Source organism: Denticeps clupeoides, chromosome 11, assembly GCF_900700375.1.
Source record: "Denticeps clupeoides chromosome 11, fDenClu1.1, whole genome shotgun sequence".
NCBI classification, from domain to species: domain Eukaryota; kingdom Metazoa; phylum Chordata; class Actinopteri; order Clupeiformes; family Denticipitidae; genus Denticeps; species Denticeps clupeoides.
The window spans coordinates 17,903,479-17,930,805 of NC_041717.1; the positions used below are offsets into that span (position 1 = coordinate 17,903,479).

At 44.0% G+C, this 27,327-nt stretch overlaps 1 protein-coding gene across 6 annotated transcripts in view; it reads left to right on the forward strand.

The window, feature by feature from the left end:
• edil3a (EGF-like repeats and discoidin I-like domains 3a) overlaps window positions 1-8,082 on the forward strand; it is a 90,343-nt gene extending 82,261 nt beyond the window's left edge. For all 6 annotated transcript variants that reach the window (XM_028996845.1, XM_028996846.1, XM_028996847.1 and 3 more), the window contains one exon: window positions 6,452-8,082. In XM_028996845.1, coding sequence (XP_028852678.1) covers window positions 6,452-6,601 — 150 coding nt within the window. In that variant the 3' untranslated portion in view covers window positions 6,602-8,082. The remainder of the gene's footprint in view (window positions 1-6,451) is intronic.
• Window positions 8,083-27,327: the final 19,245 nt, after the last annotated feature.

Genomic DNA, 27,327 nt, shown 5'->3' on the forward strand with positions numbered 1-27,327 from the left:
CTCTCTCACAACTCACGCCATGTGTCCAAGAGAACTTAAAGCATTCACAATTTACAATACTGCATTCCTGTACAAACAGCAAGGTCGCGTCAGAACATCTTTTTGCACTCAAACCCCACGCACCTCTCAGAACTCATCCTTGCAAAATCTGAACAAACCGTTGTTTTAATGCACAGCAAATATGGACAACAAAATATATCCCAAATGCAGAATACAGTGTAATGTTATTGTTAATGATTGGTTATTCCCGGATACAATAACAACAACGTTTGGGGGTCATGTCATTGGACTTTGAAGGTCATTTTGATTCAGTGCGCCTCGGAGAGAACAAATGTCACGTCTACGGACTTACAAGGAAGGAAGCGCAGAGGTGTGACATGCTGGGAACGGGTTTTTTTTATTATAAAACAAACAATAAACAAATAAGTGGTGGCCGAAAACAGTTTAACTTAAATAAAGAACATAAACAAACCCACATGTGCGTGTGGCGGTTGCCAGAACTCAAAACATAAACACAGTCGCTCAAGGAGGTCAAGTTCATGACAGAGTTCACGAAAATGCCGGCGATTCCGAAGGGGCGGAAGTCTCCGGGATTTATGCGGCATCAGGATTGGCCACCGGTGTTGAGCACAGCTGCAGTCAATCCTGACAACAAACAGAGGCAATGGCTGTGTTTTCAACTGGACCTGATATTTGACACTGTGTCTGGATTTTTTAGGAGAACTAACACAATAAGCCAAAGTGAACAAATGGGTTTTCAGTTTAAACTTAAATACTGAGACTGTATCTGGATTCCAAACAGGAATTCTGGCCAGCCGTTTTACAACTGCAGATCTTTATTCCAGAAAAATCTGCTCCCAGCTGTGACCTTTAATATTTTGGGTACGAGCAGAGAGCCTGCACCCTTCGATCACACTTGTCAGATAGAAAGGATATCAAGAGTTATTATGTAGTAGGGTTGTCAAAAAAATCGATTTACAAATATTAATTAATACTAAAATTTAGGACCAATTAGCACTGGAATCGATTAGGGGTCTGTATTGACAAAGACCTCGCGATATGGTACGTATCCTGATACACAGGTCACACCATTATATCATGATATATTGTGATGCTGTACATATTGCGATTATTCTACAGTTCACTGAAAATAAAAAAACAGAGCCGAAATACAAGATGCTGTGACCGGTCTCATGTTTTTTGCGATTTCACTTTGCCTGAAATGCCAAGCAGTAATTCAAAGTACCCAGCCATACAGTGCCATCTACAGGAGTGGAGGCTTTAGTCGCATGCTGATTTTCATTTCTGCTGACCTCACTAAAGAAACCTCTCAACAGTCCCACCTGGTGGACTAAATGTGCATACAAATATATTGATATTTAATTTACATTGCAGCGGGCATCCCCTCCTCCAGCTACCTGGAGGACCCAATGTTTAAATGAGAGACACAACAAGCTTTTTAGAAAATGTGAAAAGCAGGAGCATTGTCTAGAAGTATCTCAGTGCGGGTTGAGTGTAATTTTATTCATTTTAGTCAGGTTCGGTTTGGTTTGGGTTGAGCTCAGCTCATTCCGGCCTATAAAACCTACCCTTTCCTTATGATTTGCTCCATGTTAATTTGTTTCAGTGATTGGTAAGTGTTTGACATGTTGTAAAATTGTTTAGCTAAATGTACATTTTCTTTAAATTAAATGTTAATTTGATTTACGATTCTCAGCCACCGTCGTCAGGTGATTTGCTTTAATTATCGCGAAAGAAATGCGAAAAATGCTGAGAAGGTGAACCATATATACATACATATACATACATAAACTGGGGGTCCACGAAAATGCCGTCCCTCCCGAAGGGGCGGAAATCTCCGGCTTTTATGCATAGTCAGGATTGGCCAGAGGTGATGAGTCCAGCTGCAGTTAATCCTGACAAGTACCATGACAAGCCTGTTATGTAGTCTTACATCTGGCTGCATGAAGGCCAAGTACCAGAATTTCTGTCTTATCAGGATTTAGCAGAAGAAAGTGCTGTTCACGGACAATGTCCAGACAATTCTATATTCTGTTCGGCTGCTGTCTCTGATCTGCCACTTCTGATACATGTAACTGTGTGCAATTGAAAGTTAATACCATGTTTACCAATAACGTGATACGATTTATGCATTTCTATTAAATCTGGACTCACCCGCTTGCCATTCTCCTCACCTGGACCCTTCAGTGGGGTTCTCACCGGTACTCGCCAGTGTTAACTAGTGATTTACATTAATTTCTAATTATTCAATCAAGCGGCCCAAATGAACGTTAATATACAAAAGTCGCACTAAACGAGACAGATATGTGTGTTCTCGCTGCCGCCCTGATCAAAGCACATCACATACGTCCCCAATTAGACCGTCTTTTCGCAACTCTTGACAAATGTTCAGATCCCATCGCAGTGTCGGGGAACGTTGCAGGTCGGGCTCCTCGCATCCATCATCAGCTGAACGCATCGTTCTTATATGCGACACGAGGTCTGCACACTTATCTGAAGGATGGAAATGACATCAAGATGCTTGAAGACGCCTGCTGGGAATGAGCTCCGGGTGCAACACATGCTGTGATAAATGGTGCTTCTGCTCCAAATAAGAGATGCAGAACACACTTGGATGGACTGTTCTGGGTGTTTGTGTATGGCGTGCACGAAATAAAATAGAATGAAGAATTAAGGGGGAACGTGTCTGCGTTTGTCTGGTTCTGCACCTGCCCGAAGGGCCATCGTGGCCCTTGGGCTGTTTCACGCTCTGTTTTCCATGGTGACGCCGCTTACAGAGATTTCACATTACAGTCGGGGGACATGTGGAAACACCTCACCTCTAAATCTAAATGGACCCAAACGTTAGAGTATTGCAGAGCAGCACAGTGATGCTTTAGATAGGATATATAAAAAACTCCAGACGTTTCAGACAATGAACATTCATATTGTCAGCAAGATGAATACATATAACCATATTAAGCGTTTCTAAACAAATTCCATCAAGGTATGAGTCTGTTGTCATTTGGCACTGTACTGGCCACATGATTTAGAACTCATAGTATCACTTCAGTTAATGTTCTACATTCATTTCATGGTCAATGTCATAATAAGTATCAACACTGTTTAAATACCATGACAATCAGAATAAAAAGAAGCACATTTATAGCATCACCAGCTGCATCAAGGATAAGGTGGTAGAGCGAAGAACGGCACATTCAGCGTTCTCACACGTCTCTGACCGCGCCCACGCTGGAGGGGGAGGACTTTTGTTTGGCCGTCTGCTGCAATACAAACACCCTCTGTCTGTAAGAACTGTGTGTGAGTGTGAGAGTGTGTATGCGCCTGTGTTGAGCCTGTGAAATTTCTGGAAGACAGGGATGTGTCTATTAACATATGAATAGAATTGTGCTCCATTCAGTGTGACGCTCTTTTGACAGTGCAATAAAGTGGATGAATGTGAATTGAACATCAGAACAAAAAAACACCCCCCAGTTCTGCTGGAGCACCTCGTCAAAGATTAAGACTGATCACCCTTTTTCAAAACCATCTTTTCATTTGTCTCATAAACAACAAACCAATTTTAAAAAGTCCAATAATCCTCAAAAAGAGAATTAACTGGCGCCGCATTAAGGCTCAGATGGGAATCTGAGTTCAAAGTCCTGCTGTATGTGTGGCAAATTGGTAAAAAACTCAAAAAACCTTCAAAGCTAATTGTGTTGAGTTAGAGATCGAATGATGTCATTTGCAGTTAATTCAGCCACAACAGATTTAAACATAAAGAAAATGGTATTATTACCGACAATTCATGTTCCACTGATTTTCTGCAGTTTCTGCCGCCTGCCGTTTTTACGTTTACTGTGAGGTTTACTGAGTACGTTTACTGTGAGGTTCTGCAATGAGCAGTTACAGCAATATTAGTTATATCCTCAAATAAACTCGAACGAATGCTGTAGTCCGATTAGAGCATTTGCACGTCGTGTTTTATCATTTCTTCGTATTTTTACATGTGTTGGTGACCTTCTGACCCATCACAGCATCCCACTCCTTTGCAGGTAACCACATGCAAATAAGAATGATGCATTTTTAATGACAATAATATTCAGAAATGTAGCAGATGCCACAGGGTATTTACACGGTTCCAGTACAGATGGATCAAAGGGTCAAACCAGGAAGTGCATTTATAGAGCAATAGTGACTTTGAATTATTAATTAATGCTATTGATGCACCGTGTTGCTAGGGCAACATAGATGCCCATAATGAAATAATGAGAACATTGTGTTCTTCTCACTACAGAATATGACCACGGCAAAAACATGGCCTGGCTACGGGTTTTTGGGGCCTAGCATGGCTAGTCCCTCCATGTTTGGAGATGACTGAATGGGAATTAGCGATGTGTCTTTGCACGAGGGTCCCGCCGGACCCCACCTCACCTCGGGGGGGAGAATGTAAGAGAATGACCTACCGTCTGCTGCCGGATCTGCCCAGCGGCAGCGAGATGTCAGCGCTTCAGGCTCTGGCTTCTGAAGCTCTTCGGATGAAAATTAGCATTTAGATTTTCCCCCAGCGTCAATTTTCCCGCTAATCCTCATGAGCCGAGCTCTACATCATGTTCATTTATCTCCGATTCCAAACTCCAACACAAAAGGCTCTTAAGGCTCTCAGCCTGCTAGCAATACTTGAGCTGCAGTGGATCCCAGGCGAGTAAGAAAAATGTTGAGGTCAAGTGGCGTTGAGTTGACTGGTTCTACATTTCGACTCATAACACACGCGACAGCCCCGTTAAGTCGCCATGAACTCGGCTGTTTAATTGAAACGCTGTAAAGCCGCCCCTTGGGAGCGCTCTGTTCCTGACGCTCTGCCGTTCTCGCGCTTAAGTACACTCATCCATGCCGCTTCATTAACGGCAAAGTGCGCATTTCCGAGCAGGGCCCTTCTGGCAGCTGGGAAAAGCTGAACTTTGGCTTCCTGTCCAGCTGTCGGCTAGACTCCGTCCCCTCTTCATTCGCGGCAGGATTCTGCTTAATCGCTGAGGGCTCTGGGAGGGTCTGTAATTGCATCTCCCATGATTCTAATGGAGAACAGAAGCAGTGAAAAATCCTCACATTCAGACTGTGAGCAGGGCTGATTTTACCAAGATTTACCTCCGTCGCTTTGGCTCATTCGCTTCAGACCGCCTGACAGAATTGATGGTAACGGCGGCACAGCACCTGGGGCTGCTGGGTAATCGACGTTGCTCCTTAGTGCGGTGTGTCCTTTTTTCTTCTAAACTGTTTACAGGCTGTCACATGATTCTGAGTTGTTGTTATCCTGCATCACCAATTGAAAGTGTGTGTGTGTGTGTGTGTGAGAGAGTTTGATTTCTGAACCTGAACTCAGAAAGTGAGACAAGCTGAGTCAGCAACGCCCTCAGCCTCTCCAAAAAAAAAAAGTTTATTCAAGTAAACAAAAATAATTGGGCTACACTTGTACTAGACCTTTGCAAAACTATTATTTCCTTAAATGTAAGTCTTGTAGTAAATGTACTTATATAAAATAAAAAGTGCCGTTATTACTTCATTGCAACTAGGGATGCTGAAATTAATCTGACAATCGAGGCATCACAATGAAAAAAGTGATTGTGAAACACTGCAGCAAAGCACAAGGTGACACAACGAAATGTGTCCTCTGCTTTTAACCATCACCCTAGGTGAGCGGTGGGCAGCCATGTGGGGGCGGTGCTTTGCTCAGTGGCACCTCGGCGGTTCGGGATCTTGTGTGGATGCTTTGATTTGCTCTAGCAGAAAAATGTTCAGTGGCATTTACATTCACATTTACATTTACATTTACAGCATTTATCAGACGCCCTTATCCAGAGCGACTTACAATCAGTAGTTACAGGGACAGTCCCCCCCTGGAGACACTCTGGTTTAAGTGTCTTGCTCAGGGACACAATGGTAGTAAGTGGGATTTGAACATTGGTCTTCTGGTTCATAGGCCATTGTGATACCCACTAGGCTACTACCACCCACATTGGCACCTTGGGACACCTTGGGGTCCACTTCCTTAACCGCTAGGTCAACACCGCCCAGTATATCTTATCTCACTGATGCATTTGACAACATAACATGAAGTAATATAGAAATATTCATGGGCTGCATCACCTTGCATCGATAGCTGGTTACTTTATTGATCATATTCAAAATTGAATCATGTGAAATCGCCTGTTTTCACCTCTGATTTTACACTTAAAACTATACTTTTGAGTTTAAAGTCTTAAAACGTAAAATTATGCTGGTAGCACATTTTAATAACTGCACAGGGCTAAATACAAATTGACCCTAATAATATTAGAGGGTAATTAATACACCATCTGCTGGTATTGCGTTATTTTAGTAGACACCAATATTTCAGACTCAGCATCTCAGCTGGTTCCACCCTTTCATCTTCATCTTTCTGTCTGCCCTCCAGGTCTTTCAGGGGAACTTCGACAACGACACGCACAGAAAGAACGTGATCGAGCCGCCCATCCACGCCCGCTTCATCCGCATCCTGCCCTGGTCATGGTACGGGCGGATCACCCTGCGCGCCGAGCTGCTCGGCTGCACAGAAGAGGAGTGAACGTCGCCGCCGCCTCCTACGGAACCGCCCTGGTGCCGTCGGACGGAGGCTGCGAACTGTGTCCAGGATGTAAAAAAAAAATGAAATAGGTTTTTCCGGCGGATTTTCCCTCACAGTTGTTTGTTCGTTTTGGATGTGGTCGGCTTGCGGTTCTCCGCATTCGTCCACCGGTTCCTCCGGGTTCCTCCGGGTTCCGGCTCCCTCCGCTCTGATTGTTTTCCCATTCGTCCAGAGTGAATGCGCGTCACGTTTCTGTCGGATGGCGGTCCGAGGTGGTGGTCCGTGTATGAAACTACTGTACAGTGTCACTTTTAAACAAAGACCTTAACCCTGTCATCTTCATCATTAACACACAGCAACAGCAGCACGGACTAACATCATCATCATCATCATCGTTGTCGTCACTGTCCCGAGACAGAGCAGCACCACACACACATGCTGTATTATATGTAAAACACGAAATGATTGCATGGTGCATAAATTAAAATATTTAAAGTATATGATGATGACTATTGAGTTGACTCTCATCCCTTCTCTCCTACTTCCTGCTTTAAGGAAATATTGTTGTTAAATGATGTCATAATGTAACAGATGGAAAGAAATTGTGTACATTCCCACACAGAGGGTTATGGGGTTTTCATTATATATTTTTTTTTTATTTATTGTTTTATTTTTTTTCTTTTGAACTAAACTCATCTGTGTATTCGTGTTCCTGATCACGCCAGAACAGCCCATCCCTACAATAAATATATCCCTCATCTACAGGTTGAATATATTCCTTGTCTGACGTACATCGGCAGATGCTGAATGACACTGATGGGCGAGAGCACTGCTGTGTGATTGTGGTTCTACATAATGTTCTTTAATAAAAAAAAAAAAATATCCGAATGTACAATGAAGCTGTTCGTGATGCCCTCATCCTGTTTCTGTGTGGGAACTGCGAGTCTATCATGAAAGGACCCGTAATCAGTGTCTCTTCCTGTCCTGTGTGCAACATTCGCAGTAAACGTGGAACTTGTTCTAATCCAGGAGGTGTCGGAGGTGTCTCCGCCCTTGATGTCAACCTTTCGTGTGACTCTTCAGTGTGATTTTTTCTAACGGACATCTGTGACTGGTTTCTGTGGTTAGTTTTGATTCTGCTCGCGTGGCGAAGGTGGGGACTGGGGTTCCACGGCGGCTGACCTGGACAGACAAGACCGGTGGATTATCAGACCTCAGATCAGATGGCAATCATCTTGTTCCGTTCTTGCACTATGTGGTTTTCTGTAATCGGGATTGTAATGTGAAGGCAATCTGAGGAGGGGGGGAAATGTGCATTTTCTTTTTTGTTAACTTCTCATTTTTATTTAACATGTTTCTTCGATCTGTCAGACCCAAGACACACAGAGAACAAAAAAAAAAAAAAAGAATCATGTACAGCTGAAGAGTCTTTCCCACCACATCTTTTTATTTCACTAATAAACGTCTGTGAGTTGACGGTTTTTACAGTGTGTGTTTGTGTGTCTGGATCGTTCTAGAATCACTTCCCCGAGTTCTGGTGAGTAATTAAGCCCCCATCAGGAATAAATCCGTCCCGTACAACCTTCCAGTCTTCCGCCAACTGATCTAGCCAGAAGAAGAGGGATGAACACGTCCAGTTCCTGGAAGGAACGTTATCTGTCGTCAGCATAATCACGATTTTATCAAGTCCCTTGAATAACCAGAAACGAGAAGAAGCCTTTAAAACGCACCGTACACTATACAGAAGACGCTGGCTGTCAGTCAGTCATGTGACCTGCCTGAGCAGTGCATCGCGGGCGAGTTTCTGCAGGACTGAACGTCTGTCTTTACCATTTGACATGAGTGACAGTCCTGTCTTCTCACTCCTCTCATCAGCACAGACAGGCAGGTCTGCCCTTGAGGAGAAGGGAAGATGAAAAGTTAACAGAATAAAAAGCTGCAGTAGGTGGGGGGAGGCAGTTGTCTGGAACGTCTCTGGTGGGTCCTGGCGAATTCTGTGCTGCGGTGTTGACGCAGGGTACGTGTCTCCCGTGGTGTCCCGAGTCAGGTGGAAGTGATCGAATGAATGGCGTGTGGTGAGTCAATAGACTCTTTTAAAATATGCAGTTGCGTTGGTTGATTGATTGAATGATGCACTCAACTAGCAGTTTCATACAATTCACATGGTCAAGTTCACTGGGGAGTTTTCTAATGTTTGAGATGCAGGCAAATTGGAATTGGAATTTTGTTCACTTCGGCAAAAGAAGGACACAACTCTCCTGACACGACCCAGCAGACGTGTGAAGTGGAGACCTCGAACCTGTGGATAATTCACTTTATATGGGGCCAGTATGGTGTCCATGTTTCATTCATAACGGCCGCTGTGTGGATGATATCAGCTGTGTCCCATTCCACATACTAGTGAACGAGCTCCAAGACGATAGATTATGGGCCAGTGGTGGCCTAGAGGTTATGGAAGCGGCCCAATAATCAGAAGGTTGCTGGTTCGAATCCCGATCCGCCGAGGTGCCACTGAGTGAAGCACCGTCCCCACACACTGCCTGTCATGGCTGCCCACTGCTCACTTAGGGTGATGGTTAAACGCAGAGGACACATTTTACTGTGCGCACCGTGTGCTGTGCTGCTGTGTATCACAATGACAATCACTTCACTTTTTTAGATTACACAAATCATTACACAATTCATCACAATATTCAGCTGATATGTGGTGCATTGTTACATACCTCATATTTAGGACCAAAAGCAACCAATCACATCATAGCAGCTTATCAGAAAGTGATTTTTTTTTGTTTTGTTGTTGTGATATACGGCATAACAAATAACAAATGCTTCTCAACTGTTATCCCTAAATGAAGGCCGACGGTGGAACAGAAGCCGATTGTGTTGCAAAAATGGTTCTTGGGACAATGGCAAAGGCGTCTGATTGGCCTTGGAGGTAGCTGGGGAAGGAGTGACCAGGGAGGTCGGACGCCATCTGTTCCCAGTCAAGAAAACACGGCGCGCAAGACGTTCAAACGCGTGCAGCAAGCCCGTGCCTGCAGAGGCAAACATGGGGGAATATCTCCAGGCTCATTCCGCAATTTCACAGGTGCTCATTAACTCTGAGCGCCATCTCCATTTTAGCCCCATTAAAATAAACCAACAGGAGAAGCTTAGTCTGACAATGGCTTTTTTTTTTTTTTTTTTTAACACACCCACGAAAATAAGAACATCCTTTGTGTTTTATATTCCGGCAAGAGAGTGAATTTGGGCTGAAAATCTGCGATGTCAAACATGCTTCGTGTTGAGGCAACACCTGCCACTAGGACCAGGTGAAGCGATGAATATGAAACCTTGAGTTTAAAATGGAAATTGATGCAGAATAAGCGAATAAACAGGCAGATTGATGGACAGCAGATGCCACATTAAAACTTGGTACATATTCATCAGCTGGATAAAAAGAGGTTCATTTAATGTGCCGTAATAAAAGCTTGTTGTCTGGGACAAATGGAGATCAAGAAGGAAAAGGGCTTTGGTTCAACCTTCAGCTGCTAAAATGTGCTGTTAAATAAGAAAGTGAGCCAGCGGTCATCACTGAAGTGAAAGTCTTTGTCATTGTGAAACTATGCAGCACAGCACACGGTGCACGAAGTGAAATGTGTCCTCTGCTTTTAACCATCATTCTTGGTGAGCAGTGGGCAGCCATGACAGGCGCCCGGGGAGCAGTGTGTGGGGACGGTGCTTTGCTCAGTGGTACCCTGGCGATTCGGGATTTGAACCCGCAACCCTTCAGTCATGAGTCCACTTCCTTACCCCACTAGGCCACCACTGTGTTTTAAATCAGCACTGGATGATCCTGGGTTGCCATCAGTAGTGACACTAGAATCACCAGAGACCCTGAAGTGAAAATCGAGGTCATAGCGGATGAGGGGGTGCTGAAGAGACATTTTAACAAAAGTGAGCTTCCAAAACACCATCAGCCCAGTGTCCAACAGGACATGTTGCTGCTTTAATATTGGTTATGGGGGCTGAAGTAAAGGAAAGGCATGATGGGATTTTTTTTTTTAAAAGGTCATTCACAGTGATGGAGTTCTGTCATCATGAAGCCCACAGCGTCTCCACCTCTTCCAGCAATGGGACCAAATTGCAGTATTTATCAAGCGACGCTCTGACATCACCGCAATGCCCATTGCTGGGGAAGAACAAGGTGAAGAGTTATGCTGATTGACCGTCCCAAAAGCCGACGTCTCTGCATTAGCGATAAAAACACAGAGAAAACCCAATTGAACAGTGGCTCGTCATGTAGGCGGAGGAAAATCTTTGTCCATGGCTGCATTGCCTTAATGCAGCCATGGACAGAAAATGCTTTTGACAGGAAGGGAATCGCATTGTCTCCGAACAGATCAGAACAATAAACAAAACAAAAAAAAAAGTTGTATGAGGCGAAGGTCTTTCTGATTGTCTTGATTGAGCTGTTGCAAGGCCACAGTCTCACATGACGTTCTCGACGGCGGCGTCAACGGAGGTGCTTCCCATTGTCACATCACATCAATGCTCGACGGTGGATGAGTCTGCCGTGCAGGGAGCACGAGAGTGGCAACCAATGGTGGTGTCTCGCACGTGACAACACAGCTGACTCAACTCGGCGGCCAACCGGCTGAAGGGCAGCCTTTTGCGCTAGGTTGTTTACATAGATGCGAGAGGTTGGATTTGATTGGCTGCCCTGTAATTCACGACAAAAAAGTCACAAGCAGCTATAACTCGTTCTGCATTGATGTCACCCCATTCAAGGCCAGAATCTAGCAGACTTGTTCAGAATATAACATAACATAATGTGCACAATAATAATAATATTCACCCATCGCCATCTTTGCTGCAAGAAAATGCTAAACTGCAATATGCTGCATTATACAACTGTATAAATGACACATTTATCAACCAAACCAAATTTTTTATAGCGATTTTACTAACTTTCCAAGAGGTCAGTGTATAGCAGGACTGTTATTATTAATGGGGGTGTTTAGTACACAGTAGGGGGTGCTCATTTTACTTTCAATTTAGCAGCAGCGGTGGGAAAATTATCATTACAATGTGACAGGTTGAATTGATTTAAAACAGTTAATCGTCACTGACTCAAGGTGGGAAAAATAAATGACAAGTAGGTAGTTTGGTAAAAATGATGATGGCAAGTGGAAATATTTGAAGGTGAACAGATCCGTACCATAACATAGGAACGCTAATGCTACCATGGCTACCGTATTTTCAGCAGATTAATAAACCGCATTCGTCTTCATCGGATGATCTCTGCAGGACATCAGCAGGTCCAGTGATTTAGCCGGTGATTCTGTGCCGCGCTGACTAGTTGTTTTTGGTCAGATGTGTGTCCATTATTTGTACGAATAAAGAAGCAATATTTTCAAAATGTCAATATGAACACAACATTCAGTTCCATTTTTTTAATAACTTGACTTGATGGTGTGCTACTGTACTGCAACAGTCCCACAGGTCTGCAGCTCAGTTATAACAGTATGCAGAAGGAAAAAATCGCAATATGGTCTTCATTTGAAAACACATGGATTATTATTATTATTTTATTTATTTTTTTTGCATTTTCTCCCGGGAAAAGCGATACAGAAAGAGGTGCTGTCAGTAATGTGCATCCTGATGTGTTCGAATGGGCTGAATAAGCGGCTGACGGCGCCACTCTGCAACTTTCGGCTCTGTGAGCGGCTGCCAATACCGGCGCTGTGCCAAAACTGGCGCCGTAATTAAGCAGCTCCGGGTGCAAAAAAGTCATCCCATTATTTTCAGTTAACAAAAACATGGTTAACTAGGATCTTGCGTTTTAAATAATGTACAATTTAATTATGTCGTGAAAGAATGCGACAAACAGAGGACCTTGAGAAGACGTCTCCATCCTACAGTCGTCATTAAAAAGAGCTGACATACAGAGTTAGGTCTTCCTGCAATCACTAGAGGTAATGATGGAGGGACGTAAATAGGTAAGGGTTTGTCATTTGGGGGTTTTAACTCTGAAACCCGTTGTGGCGGAGCACATAATTTTCCTGCGTAAGGTCTTTTAAGGACTAATTATGTATGAAACACTACGTCCTGCTTGTCTTCTCCACAGGGAGGCCCTGACAGAACGGGAACGGTACCGCACCGCCGTGTTCTCAGCTGCAGGTTCATTATGAAGCCGACCGAACGTGGAACTGGGTCAGGCTTTGGGACAGAGAATATCTGAACCCCATGTGGCATTATGACATGTGGGGCGTCATCCATTCCTCTACGACCAGTGTAGCCATCTTCTGCCTTGCCCGGCCGTTTATTCCGAGAGTTCATGTGAAGTTCCTCACAGCCGGATCCTTTGCAATATGCTCCCACTTCACTTCAAAATCCAGCAGACTTGTTCAGAATATAATATTGTTATACAGTATGTAACATGCTGTGCATAATAATAATATTCACCCATCGCCATCTTTGCTGCAAGAAAATGCTAAACTGCACTATGCTTCATTATCCAAGTGTATAAATGACACATTTATCAACCAAACCGAATATTATACAGCGATTTAACTAACTTTCCAAGAGGTCAGTGTATAGCAGGACTGGTATTATTAATGGGGGTGTGCACCTCGAGGTTAGTACCCAGTAGGGGGCGCTCAGTTTACTTTCAATTCAATGTGGACTCAATGTGGACTCAATGTTGGAAAAATTTATTTAAAAAAATAATTATGATGGCAAGTAGAAATATTTGAACGTGAACCAATCCATACTAGAAGATAGCGATGCTAATGTTACCAAGTCAGCCGCATTTTCAGCAGATTAATAAACCACATTGGTCTTCATCGGATGATCTCTGCAGGACACCAGCAGGTCAGTCTTAATAAATCACTGTTTGCCCAGCTGACTTGTTAGTGCGTGTGGGTTTTTTTGCGTTGAGGTCCACAGCACCTCCACGTTGAGGAGACAAATGGCCTCTCCTGGTCCTGTAATTCACTTATGGCTGTGGAGCAGATGAATGGAACCTATGAGTTCAATCACAGCAGAGGTATCATTTTATGACTTTATGAATAGGAATCTGGTAAATGGCTGAGAGATGTCAGACTTTTTCAGTGGAGGGATTTAAGTGAAGTGATGTGATACACAGTAGTACAGCACACGGTGCACACAGTGAAATTTGTCCTCTGCATTTAACCCATCACCCAAACACGCTTGTGCAACAAAAATAAATCTTGCACTCAACATACACTGTTGAGCACTAGACAAGAACAGAACATTATTTCAGAACATTATTTCTAAAATTAAGGAGAAAAGATTGTATTATATGCGTCAGGTTGGTACAGCTCTACTGACTAGAGAGATGGCATTACTTCTGTCTTGAATTCAAAGTTATCAGCAGTTATCAAAGCTGTTATCGGTAGGCCAAACGTAGCAATGGAAAAATCGTAATATTTTAACATCAGTAAGAACCGGTTAGAGCTAAAACGTATGAACATGGATCAGGAAGTTGATTTTTTTTTTTTTCATTTTTTTTTACTGTTGGTCAGTTTCTTGTCCCGTTTACTCAGTACATCAGTTTTCAAGTGACCACACCAGATGTCTCTATTGTGGGGAGCATTTTCTCAGTTTCTCTCGCTCTCGCAGCCGATCTGCACTCGACTGAATATGACCTACATTCACTTCACGGAGCACAGGACTCTGCTGCTCACCTGGAGAAGCTGACAGAAATACTGAGGATCGCACAGCAGCAGCAATTCTAACTTGCAAACTGCATTACAGCACTTACAAACGCAAACCAACGAACCAGACATTAACACACGAACATCCTGTGCTGCAAACAACACACACAACAGCATGCACGAGCATGACGACTGAAGAAAATACACAGCAGGTGATCATGAAAAAGGCTTTTACACACACAATATCACAGCAACAAATCCAAGAACAAAAAAGAAACCCATGAATCATTTCAACTGGCTGCAAAACTGCAAACACAGCAAATGATCATCAACACACACATTATAAAATCCTGCAAAATCAAACACAATGCAGCATCACAGAGCAGCACCACTCCCTTCAATCAACTTAGTGGGCTCCCAGTGGCTGTGTCGGGTTTGTGTTGATGCAGTAATGGAGCAGTAGCGAAGTGGTGTTGTGTTCGAAGTCAGTTTAATTAGAATCCAGAAAGCATTGGCACTTTGCGTCGTTAAAGGGACCTTTCTGTGCTTTGTGGCTCCCCAAGTTAAAGGCATTAAAGGCTGTTCTGTTGGTCCCCATTGTTCCACAATGTAATGAAACGAACCTGCAGATCAGCACCGACACACCGGTCCGGACCGCGGGTTTCACCGCCATTTCACACATGAGGGAGCCCCTGGGGGCGAGGAAAGAACATATTCCATATTTCATTATTCATAATTCATTTTATCTCATTAGTGAAAGTGTGGATCCCACTCATGTTATTGCAGCACTGAGGCCACATTCATGATGAATAAATAACTGCACAGATAAATACAGAAATAAACAGTTTATGAATTTTGCTGTGAAAAATAAATGAGAAGTTCTTGTTTACTGTTATTAAAATGCTTAACCAAATGAAACCATTTTTTCCGGCAAAGCACATAAACAACATTTAAGCGCCTGTGCGTCTCCGTGTCGGACCGGGGTGTTTAATATTCTTCTGGGTCTTTGTGCATCCGATGGAGATGAAATGGAGAAAAAAAGTATTTGAAAAGCAGAGAAACGGATGTTTGCACCCCTTCCAGTCAAGACAGATGTGGGTTTTTTTTCTTCAAAGGGGACATTTTATGTAAATGAGGTTCAGCGTCGGTTGAGGGTGCAGCACCGACATGGAACCGTACCTGACAGCAGCGCTTTAAAGGGTTTCCTCTAAAGGCAGGGAGGGGAAGAGGGGATCAGCTTAACCGGTTCGTCACACCAAACAGAATCTCCAGAAAGGACAAATCTAGTCGGTTTTGGCTCTCACGCGGAGGCTGCGGCGCATTCGCGCCAAATTCCAATTTGAGGATGAGAGCCATCTGTGCCGTCCTGACACTAATCCCGATCTGAATTCTGGGTTTCCACTGCTGAAATGCACTGCTAAAAACTCAAATAAAATCGAGCTTTCATCAAATGAACAATTTCTGCTGAATCCAGCATGACTCTAGTGCCCCTTCTGGTGGGCTGCAGTAAAATAAATATTAATCAATTTGTCCAGCTCGTCTTTCCATCTTTTGTCATTGAGGCTGTCTTTTGAACTGTTTTGGTTGTTAAAACATTGTGCATTGTGGGGGGGCGGAGCTAACAAAGTAGGCGGTGTTCCTGACATCAAAACAGACGAGACAACTTGACAACATTTTTTTTTTACAGTCAGCAGAAATCTGTGGAGGAGGGTGACCTGATGATGCGCTAACAGACTTCACCCACACATTTCAGCAGTTTTCATCATCGGTCTAAAGAGACAAATTCTGCCCGTCTTTATACACTGTAAAAAAATAACACCGTGTTGAGGCTTATGGTGCTGTCTGCAACTTATTTATTTTAGAAATGTTTGTCTGGATGAGAATCGCCTCCAGCACTCTGGGGCTAAAACCTTTTTTCTCCTCAGTGTGTTGGTATCTTTTTTCATCTGTATCATAGTGCATTGGCCTGTGGGACCTTGGCCTCGGGGGTGGAAAAAAAACCCTTTGCCTTCTTGCCTAGAGAAAATGAAAAATGTCTAAAAGTGAAGGAGAGAAGGACCAAAAACCCCCGAAAAAAAAGAAAGAAATGTTCCTCTGTGGTAAAATAGAACTAGTCGATTCTGATCATGGGCTCAACCCACCAGGGGGAGGGGCTTCCACTTTGGCTAGACTTTAACGATTTCAACTAGGGGTGTTGACATGGACCTGCCATGTTGTTTTCTAATTACGCTGATATTTTAAAGACATTATGAAGCCTTTTATCTGCCGTTTGTCCTGTAGGCATCTGAAATGTTGGCAACACGTTCAAATAGCTTCAGATCTGCACACTGCTCCCAGTTCTCCTCGGACCCAATTAGAACCACAGAACACAAACAACACGGCCTGGAGGCAGGAGCTGTGCGTTCTACAAATTACAGATGGAGTAGTGAGGCGTGTTATTTACATTCTCCTTCTTGTACAGTGCCGGGACCCCTCCATGGTTTTATGGCCTCCCTGGTGTCGGTGGTTGGTTTCCATGTGCTGATGGTTTCTTTATTAATGTCACCGACAAAGGATCACCATCAGCGGGCGGCAAAAGCAGATCCACTGCAAATAAAAGACATGAGGTGTCATGTAGAGCAGCAAAGCAGCGTAAGGCAAGCAACAATTTAGTCCCCAAACCTTGTATGTTTGTTCGAAAAATTGGAACAGTGACATCGCTAGAGCTGAGACACTGCACACACATCTCTTATTTAAGGTCACTCGTCATTTGAGAGCAGCCCAATGGCAAAGTTGCTCTTTTTAACATCTTGTTTCATTCAGAAGCCTTTGCTATCTGTGTAACATCTTTCGTGCCTTCTGTCAGATAAGAGATTGGCTCCAGTCCTTTTTTCATTCTTTCTGGTGGAATGATTTACAAGCGTTGTCCAATGGAGACGACGGAATTGATCTCAAACCAGGCTGCACAATCACAGCGGAATTCAAAACCAAGTGGTCTGATGCACAGGTAAGCAAGTTAATTGGATAACAATAGTTACTGGTTACCTAGAACTAGATAGTACTGTTTACATGGCAAAAGATCAAAAGAAAGTGGTATTAAAGTAAAACCTCACCTCCCGCTCCACCAGCACTGCACCCTTACGTGTTATCATATTCTGATAACTAATTACATTAATTTCTTTAAAATGGCTTAAATGCATGTTTTTTTCCATTTGGCCCATTTGTTGTTCTGGTTTGTGGAGGTTTTGTAGTTTTTGAGACCATCAGGCTAGGCAATACCAGTCTGTTATGCTGTGGGTGGTTGTGAGTAAGAGCGTTCGATGATTAGTAAGTGAGTGATAATGAGTGTAAATGAGATAGGCAGCATGTCAGAGACACTGTGTCATCTCCATTTTCTCCTCCTTCTGCCATCACAACATATATCACTTTCTGCCTTGGAAGTCCTTGTTTCATTGTTCCAGATTGTCTTTATGTAAGTTGAGTTTAATATTTGCTGGATGCAGCGCCCTTAGTAGAATGGCAACCCTCTGCCTTCCACAGTCACATAAAATAATCTTTTAATTGCTGATTGGTCATCATGTATTAGGCGTAGTCCTAGACGTAAAAAAAAAATTGTAATGAAGTTCCCTGTTCAAAAATGCTTTGAGCGTAAAACTCAGCTTTATCTATGAACAGTAAACTGGCACCTTAAGAAGTGTTAATAGTGTGTTGAAGTTATGTGTTTCAGAACCTTTTCATAAAATTTGCAGATGTCTGTAGAATGAAGCAGCACCGCTGGAAAATGAAAAGGAACAGGCTTTGGTAAAAAGCTGTCGGTTGGCTAGATCTGTTTAAAGATGTGTCATTTTGGAGTCTTGATTTACGCCGATGCCGGCATGATTGATGCACAACTCCTTCAGCACTCACTAACTCAGTATCCTACTGATTACGGGCCTGCTTCCTTACCCGCTAGGCCACCACTGCCCAGTAAGCGTAGTGCTTAGTGCTGGTTGGGCACCAGCCCACACACACACTCACACACAAACACACACACACACACACACTCAATCAATCCAGTGTCACAAATTCACCTAATGTGTGAGTCTTTGGGTGGCAGGGGGAAACCGGAGAACCCAGAGGAAACCCGTGCCAACACGGGCAGAGAATGCAACAAGGCCTGAGGCAGGATTCAAGCTAATAACTTTGGAAGTGTGAGCCCACGTCGCAAACTGCTGCCCCACCGCGCAGCCCTGTCCTTTTAACACTCAAACCCAAGAGCTCATAACCATTGAAGGTTAGAGCCAAGCTTCTGCGGAACATGAATTTTATCCCCTCTTCTCTTTGGAACAGCAGCCAAACAGGCACACAGCATCTGTCAGACACGATGTCCGCACCCTGAGCCACCCTGAAATCAGGTTATTATTTATGGACTCGTCAACAGAGCTGTCCAGTGTGGCCACAGTTGGGGGAGCGTGACCGGCGGCAGCTTGCGTTGCCATGGCGCCGTCCGCCCGGCATCGTTTCAACAAACAGTTGTTCTGCCACAGACCCTGGCTCATCAGCAGGCCTGAACAGACCGCCTGGACTCCCGACCAATCAGCACATCGCCATCCAAAGACACCACATCTGTCCCAGCATCTGTCCCACTCCGCACCACACCCGGCGCAGTCGAGCCCTCGCGCAACCTCATGGCTGGTCCAGAGCCGCTGGGCAGAGCTTCCAACACCCACTTATCCTGCTGGAGGAATCCCCCTCACCCACCTCCAGACCTCATCCAGCTGTTCCGGCCTCTCCTCCAATCAGCATCCCTCATCCCCCATGCGGGTCACGGCCCGTCTACTACCAGCCATTTAGACCCATAATTCCCTGCTGCTGCTCGTCTATGAAGTGTCGGCCATGCTGCAGCAGCTGGCGTGGCGTGTGTATGGCGCCGCGCTCGGGTTTTATTAACTCGCATCCCTGCCACCCATATTGAGTTTTATGAGCCGCCAGCTTCGCTGAGATGGAGAATCATGGTTTCATGCTGGAGGACGCGTCTGTTCAGGCTTCATCTCAGCATGGAGGAGGATTTAAATAATGGGATTTCTTATTTTTTTTATGCTGGACTGTGAGAAGTTGTTCAGGGCACGACTCATTCCATCTCATTTCTTTCAGCAGACTAACAGATGAGGAATAATGATCCAAATTCAAGACAGCAGTCAGTCAGAAAGGTGCTTTCTAATTCCAAGGCGAGGGTTTCAGAACGCAGGGGCATCAAACTTGAATCGGTTTATTTGGTGCTGAGCATAAAACGCACGGTGTACGGGAATGTACAAAAGTCAAAGCAATCAGTCCAACAGGGGATCTCTGCGAAACAGGAGTCAACGAACAAAGTCAAAGCCCAAATTGTAAATCCGAAGAGAGAGAGAGAGAGAGAGAGAGAGAGAGAGAGAGACAGTCAGGATGCAGCAGGTAGTCTAGTAATCCATAACCAGAGGAGCGAGAACAAAACCTGGGCGTGAGACCCCTAAGGATGCAACGATGCACCGTGCATTGTTGCATGCCTAATTAAAAACCATGTCGGAGCACTGCGTGTCTGGCCCCAAAGAGGCCATTCGACTGAGATAAATGGACATAGCTCCACGCATTAAATAGCGGTTTGAAAAAAAAAAAAGTTTTAATAAGAGCATACCTAGTCTTTAGATGTTTAGGGTGTTAGGAGTGGATGTGGTTGGGAGTCCATTTTAGGCCATTTGTCCACTGTTCAGCAGTGACCGACTAACTTGTTGGTTGGAATTTGCCGCAGTCGTTCACAGATCCGGGCGTGTCAGTGGGAGGCCTGCGACAGCGCCGCAGGTTTATCTCTTTACCCCCCCGTCTTTTCACATGCAGGCTTTCTTCTCAGTCGCGATAAGGCACTCACAATTAGTAGGCCACTAATTAGACTCATTACTGTTGTCTGCTCTTGTCTTTACACGGCGAGATATGCAGCAGGAAGTGCTTCAGGGAGCTGGAGGATACGTCCACAACGTTCATCACATTCCTAATGAAGGAGGCTACTCTCTTGGGGAGGCGCTCTGTGCTGATCCCGCTGGATTAGGGTGGATGATGTACGGCAGAGGGGAGATGTTCATCTGCGTCCCACATGAAAGGTTCCTCAAATTCCACTTTTAAAGAAGCTGTCAGATGGGGGTCACTCCATGGTACTTTTTAATGTAGATCTGGTGGGTGAACATATTATTCCCCCATCATAAATCTTTCAATTTCATATCCTTTTTGATCGTCATCAGCAGTATGGTGTGTCTCTCTGGGCTCAAAGTGACCGGTACGACGGCTGCTTTTATCTTCGTTGTGGATCACTCCCTGTTCTGATGTAATGTTCTTTTATGATACCAGCCCGACTTCATTAATATATTCTTTAGATTCCACAGGTTAGCATAGTGATTCAAGTATTATTTGTGTATGTGCTTGTGTACACTTTAGTTGTTTTGGTGACCTGTCTTAATTTTAGTTTTAGTACAATTTTTGTGTCAAGTTGTCAATTTTTTTTCTTATTCACGTCCGGACTCATTTTAGTATTTTGTAAACCAAATTCAGTGTTGTTTTTATTCATCAACAATATTACATGATATATTACATTGTAGGTATTGTCACATGACCAGTGCTTACGTTGCGTTTTGTCTAGTGTACACAATGAAATGCTCAAATGTATAGAAAGCAACAGAATACATGTATGTGCAGTAGATCAAAATCCACTAAAACATCAGAGTAATTGATTTGATTGTCAGGTTTGTGATATTGATGTCCTTCTAGTAAATTTAGTGAACAAGCAAATTTTCCGGATATTGATTTTGCCATTTATTCTTTTACATTGTCCTGGAGAAGCTGGGTTGCTGGTTAATTGTTAATTGTCCAAACGACTGCACCACCTCATTAATGAGACGCATTAAGTCTGTCACAGTTTTGCAGAGGTCATTCAAAGAGCTTTACAGAGAAGTGCGGATAAAGATAGGGCTCAAAACTATATATATATACAGAATATTATATTTATTTTATTTATACATTAGCATGGGTGTTAATATCTGAAACATAAGCTCTTTATATGCTAAATTAATTGTTCTAGACATTTACAATTAAGATATAGTGGTAGTAGTACATTCACCTACGAACTAGAAGACTCAAGTTCAAACCCCACTTACTACCATTGTGTCCCACAGCTAAACCCAGTACCAGGGGGCCTGTCCCTATAAATTCTGATTGTAACTTGCTCTGCATAAGGGTGTCTGATAAATGTAATGTAATGAAGTCAAAGTACAAGAGATCAAAGTACACTAACACATTTTATGATGATAAGAATTAGTCATTGTGCCTTGATTATAAACAAGGTTTATGAAGCAGCTCTTAATTAAGAGCAAAAAAAGCTGTCTTATCAGTTATGAAGCTCTCTGCTGAAGCACGTGGGGACAGAAATGCTTCTGAAGTGCGGATTGGCTGACATCTTCCACCCAAACACAATAAAATTTTATGTGACAGTAATTGCATGAAATTTGTCAGATGATACGGTAGAAAGGCCGTGATTGATGTATGATGTGCAGTTATTAGACCAGGGTCATGCTAAGAGAGATGTTCATTCCTGCCGTTCCCTTTGTGGAACCCCGCTGTAATTTATTACCCCTCTGGGGAGGGGTGGGGCTCTTCTGGGCCACTTTTAAACTTATGGCTCCTGTCAGGCGGGGTGAGACGCCACGGGTCCCTTCATTTCTTACATCCTCTGGAGAGGGGGGATTGTGGGATTATTTAGTGTTCAGCTGATAACCATGAAAAAGAATAAATGAAAAAGTCTGTAGGTCTACATTTCTTTGCAAATTATTCTGTTAATTCAGGTTAGTTTTAATTTATTTTTGAACTGGCCTAGGTCTTTGCTATAGAGCATAAAAACGGCATATTATGAATATTTATGGTTTCTTTTATTGTCGCTGTAAACTACAATGAGGAACTGGGGTGCAAAAACAGGAGATCAATTAGAATTAGAATTAGAATGAATGTGATCTCAACATCATCAAGTCTGCCTGGGATTACATGAAAAGACAGGACAATTTGAGGAAGCCTAACAGCACAAAAGATCTACAGTTAGATCCACCCTAAGGTGTTTGGAGCGACCTACCAGCAAAGTTCCTTCAAAAACTGTGTCCGAGCATACCTAAAAGAATTCATGCTGGCAAAGGGTGGCCACGCCGATATTGATTTAGATTTCTGTTCTTGTTAATAATCATTTCCATATTTGAAACCATTCTTAGGTTGGGGTCTTTTTTCCACCTGCCTTAAACCTTTGCACAGCACTGAGGTAGACAGGTATGTTAGCGGCATGGTGAGTCTCTCATGGTTAGGAGTGCTGAGTTACGTTCAGTGTATGGTGAAGGGTTGAGTTCAATTAAAAACTGATCTTTGGGCCACACAAGCATACAGGGTTATGTGAACCTCCAGATGGCAGGGAGGTGCACAATCTGTGTCCCGGGTGGGCTGGACCTTTGATTATGTTCTTAGCTTTCCTGCCGTGCTGGTTCTGGAAGATTTCTTCCCGTGTTGGAAGCTTGGTGCCAGTGACCCGCTGGGCAGTTTTTATAATGCTGGAGGTCCGTTCTATCCTCTGAAGTGTAGCCAGAGTACCACACTGTGATGCAGTGCATTGTTGGTGCACCTGTAGAAGTTCACCAACAGTTGGTGTTGGAGTTGTGCTTACTTCAGGCTCCTCATGAAGAAGACCTCTGAAGACCTTTTTTGGCCATTGCTGTAGTGTTGGTGGTCCATAAAATGCCCAAAGAATCAGAAGCTTTTAAATGTTTCCACCTTTTCATTATTGATTGCAGTGTAATGGTGACCTTCATTCTTACATCTCCTACAGTCCAAGATACAGCTCCTTTCTTTTCTCGGGAATTAGGGCAAGGTTGTTGTTGTGGCACCAGCAGTCCAGGCTTCTGACCTCTTCCCTGTAGGCTGACTGTTGGAGTCATGGGTGGGTCTGAAGTCATGTGTGAAGAACGCGTATCAACGCGTGTGCAGGAAGTTCTCTCTGCACCATTTCAAAACGGAGCAATTCTCCGCAGAACAGGCTTTTTCCTGGAGTCATGGGTGGGTCTGAAGACATGTGTGAAGAACGCGTATCAACGCATGTACAGGACGTTCCCTCTGCACCATTTCAAAACAGAACATGAGCAATTCTCCGCAGAACAGGCTTTTTCCTGGAGTCATGGGTGGGTCTGAAGACATGTGTGAAGAAGGAGCAGAAGAGGGGCTCAGAACACTGCCCTGTGGTTTTTGAGGGTGATGGAGGTGCAAACTCACTGACGGTGGTCTGTTTGTAAGAAGGTCCATACACATCTGTGTATGTAGTCCAAAGATAGAAGTGTCCCACCACCCCAGCCCATCTACTCCCAGGTTCTAATGGACGCGTGCTGAAACAAGGCGCAGGCCTTATATTGCTTTCAATAGATGGATCAGCTTGTGCTTTTGGCAGATTTTTGTAAAAAAAAAAAAAAAATTCCCTAATGGAGCTCAGAATTGGACCGTTTTTTTGTCCCAGGTGCAGGGCTTAGAAATTAAATTACACTCCTCTATTTGCCAGCTTAAGACCAGTGTTACTTAATGCGTTAATTAAACAGAGCCACAGTCCCCTCACACTGTGAACAATGGCGAACACCACCTTCTAGCTCCTTCTTCAGTGCGTCCGAGAGGGCCCGGCACAAAAACAGATTTCGTTCACCTCCTCCATTACCCCTCACTTGAGCTGTTTACGACGGCCCGTTACTGATGAGGAAGTGAGCGGAGTTATCTCTCCTGCTTTTTATCAGCAGGCCGCCTTTATCTGCCGCAGCTTCAGGCCAACACACAGGAACTCATCTGCTGGTCCCCCCGTCTCTGTGACTGGGTGGAGGCGCCTCTTACACTCCATTTGACGACGGTGGTGGAGGAGAAGGAACACATTTACATGAAAATGACATTACCGAAATTGCCATCAGGTACGGCAGGAGCGCGGCTCTCCAGAGACGCGGATGCTGATGTACCTTTAATTGAAAAGAGAAAAGGGGACGGAGCCGCTACGAGATAAACAGCGCGAGCGCTTTCATCTCTGCACCCCAAATTCCCTTCCTATTGTTGTCCCCCCCCCCAGCATAATTTATTTATTAAGCCATCAACCGATGCACACCTCTCCTGTTTCTCCTTTTTCGATTACAGACTCCCAGTCCCTCTGCTAATTATTCCCCTTTCCTGCTCTTTCATTTTCCTACTGCAGTTTTATTAAAAAGAGCTTATAAATAGAATTTATTACAACTGGTGCTGGTGTTACTGTTATAGCAGGCCTTTCATATTTAGCTTTTTATTCAAATGAATTTATCGACGAGGCTTGGGCAGATATCGATTTTAATAACATAATTTAAAAATTTTATTTTTGATTTATTTGTTTTACTCCAGGCTCAGTACAAGGTAGAGTGTAAAGCATCAACACCATGATTATTACATTTGTGTTACTTATGTTCTATTATCAAGTTATCTGAAGTGGTATTGAGCTACTTTGCGAGTCTTGAACTTCCTGTGTGTTAGGGCATGGCGAAGCAGGTGATCTGAGAGGCAGGTGTCCGGATCATGACAAGCTGCAGCGAATGAGCTTTGTGAGGGCAGATCCTCACCAACACGTCATCTTGTTCCGGGTGAGGATCCCTAATGGAACCAACTTTCCAAACGGCCACTTTTCTGTGTGCTGAAAGGAGTTTGTCTAATCCCTGTTCCCCCATCGTTCACGACAGTTTTCTTGTTCATTTCCATGCGTGAAATAAACTGGACGGTAGGGTTCCCCTTACTGGTTCCTGTCAAGGTTTCTTCCTTTTTTAGAGAGCTTTTCTTTGCCACTGTTGCCTTTGGGGCCTTGAGAACTCTTCTGTTGTTAGGGGCTTTGTGATAACGTACATTGTAAAAAATGCTGTATAAATTAAATGTGGCTGATTGGCTTATTGATAAATGAGGTGCATACAAATTAACATTCTGTCCACATATTGAAACATATTGTCCAAGCAATAAGTCGTCAATTTTGTTCACAGATACAGATAGTGTGCATGTGTGTGGTCTCTTGTTCACTTTCTCAGAAATGGGCGCTTTACCAAGTCTTTGACTGCAGTCTGTGTTTGTGTGTGTGCGTCTGTCTGTGGTTCGTTTTCACTTAACAAGCTGGCGATCACTGGCATTATCACACTGTGATGCGGAGCTCTGCCGAGACGTTAATGAGAAGTGATGGCCAGGGAAATGGAAATGGTGTGAGAAATACCGAGCTCTGCCTGAGTGACCACAGATAAGGCTCCACACCCCCTGAAGCAGACTGTACTCATCCATTTCCAGTCCTGTTCCTGGATGGTCACCCTGACAAAGTTGTTATTCCAACTTTGATCAATTACAACCTGCTAATTAAAATGGCAGGTTGAAGGCACATTCCGGAAAACATTCCATCAGGGGAGCTTCCAGGAACAGAATTGGTTTTGGATTTATTGTTCCAAGGACTGGTTCATACAGACCAGTCCCAGCAGCAACATGACCAAAGCAGTATTTCCTTTCTAAACATCAACGCGTGTACAGGACGTTCCCTCTGCACCATTTAAAAGCAGAAGATGAGCAATTAACCGCAGAACGGGCTTTTTCCTGGAATTTTTTAATGGTAGCTCAGCATAACCCTCTTTCAGCATTTTAAAGAGCTTCAACAAGTCACAAAGTTCCTAAAGTGGCAACGACTGGCGGCAACTAAAATGTTCTGTGTGGATATTTTGCTATAGGGCCAGTTCAGATGAGACAGAGACCTCTGTCCTGCAGGCGCCACTTTGTCGTTAATGCAGTCAACAGGTGGTCCGGCCTGCAGTGCTCCCGCATCCACTTCCTCTCTGCCCACGGGCTTTCAGCTTTTCCCCTTTATGCCTGTCATGTGTGGCAGGTGTGTGTGTGTGTGTGTGTGTGTGTGTAAGAGGGTTAAGAGAGAGAAGCTTTTTCTTTTCGACACCACGTTTCCTGTGGACGCATGCATAATGCATAGCTGTCGCCTGCGAGGTGTCGGCAAGTCTGTCTGGATGACGTCTCTGACCCCGGGGAGGAACAGCAGCCGTCAGCTGCAACCAAGTCCAGAAACAGCAGCACCGGCCGGCTGCCATAAAACCGCCCAATATTCCACTGTGGTCCCTCTGGATTCTGATTGGCTGGTATGTGTGCAATGAACAGGTCATGCAGGTCACCAGCTGCTAGTTGTAACCATAGCAACCCGCGGAAACAGCAGCCGATTTGGGTTTAGAATGACACATTTCAATATATCATAATAATTATGCAAGGAACACTTCTTATGGATTTTAAACATGGATTTATCTGAGGAAAACAACGCTGTGTTGCCAGTCATCTTGTAAACAGAGCTGTGAATACTACAGACTGGCCTAATGCTAACTGCGCGTTCATCGACGTGTGTGACATTGGAAATGGAGGCTTTAGATGTGACGGCATTGCTGCACCTCAGTGTGAACTGTCTTAATATTCTTATCATCTGTGAGCAATGAGTTTGAGGTGTTCGCTTGGCCTCCAAATTCCCTAGATCTGAATCTGTGGGATGTCCTGGAGAAACAAGTCTCGTCTCTGACTCACATCTTCAGGGACGAAGTATCTACTACTTCAGGAATTTTAGTGTCAGATACCACAGTACACATTCGGAGGTCTGGAGGAGTCCATCCCTTGATGGGTCTGAGCTTCAGAGGCAGTACCCCTTCAGCAGAGACCAAGCTCCTCTCTGATCACACTGAATTCATGCATTTGATCATTTATAAGTGTATAACATTATTATAAAGGGTAATTAATATTAAAATATGTGACATATGGCGTAGATATAGAAAATGCAATATAATATTAACCACTATGTGGACTGCAGACACCAAAGCCTGGGACAGCATTGTTATTCCTGTGCGTATGTACGTGTGTGTGCATGCTCGGCCCCGTACATTTGATGTTAAGTACAGCATTGACTGCGCTGTTTGATTTGGGATAAGAGTCAATTGTCTTCAAAGCCGAATGCAAACAGTGGAGCTCCTTACTCTCTCTGTCCGTGGACAGTGA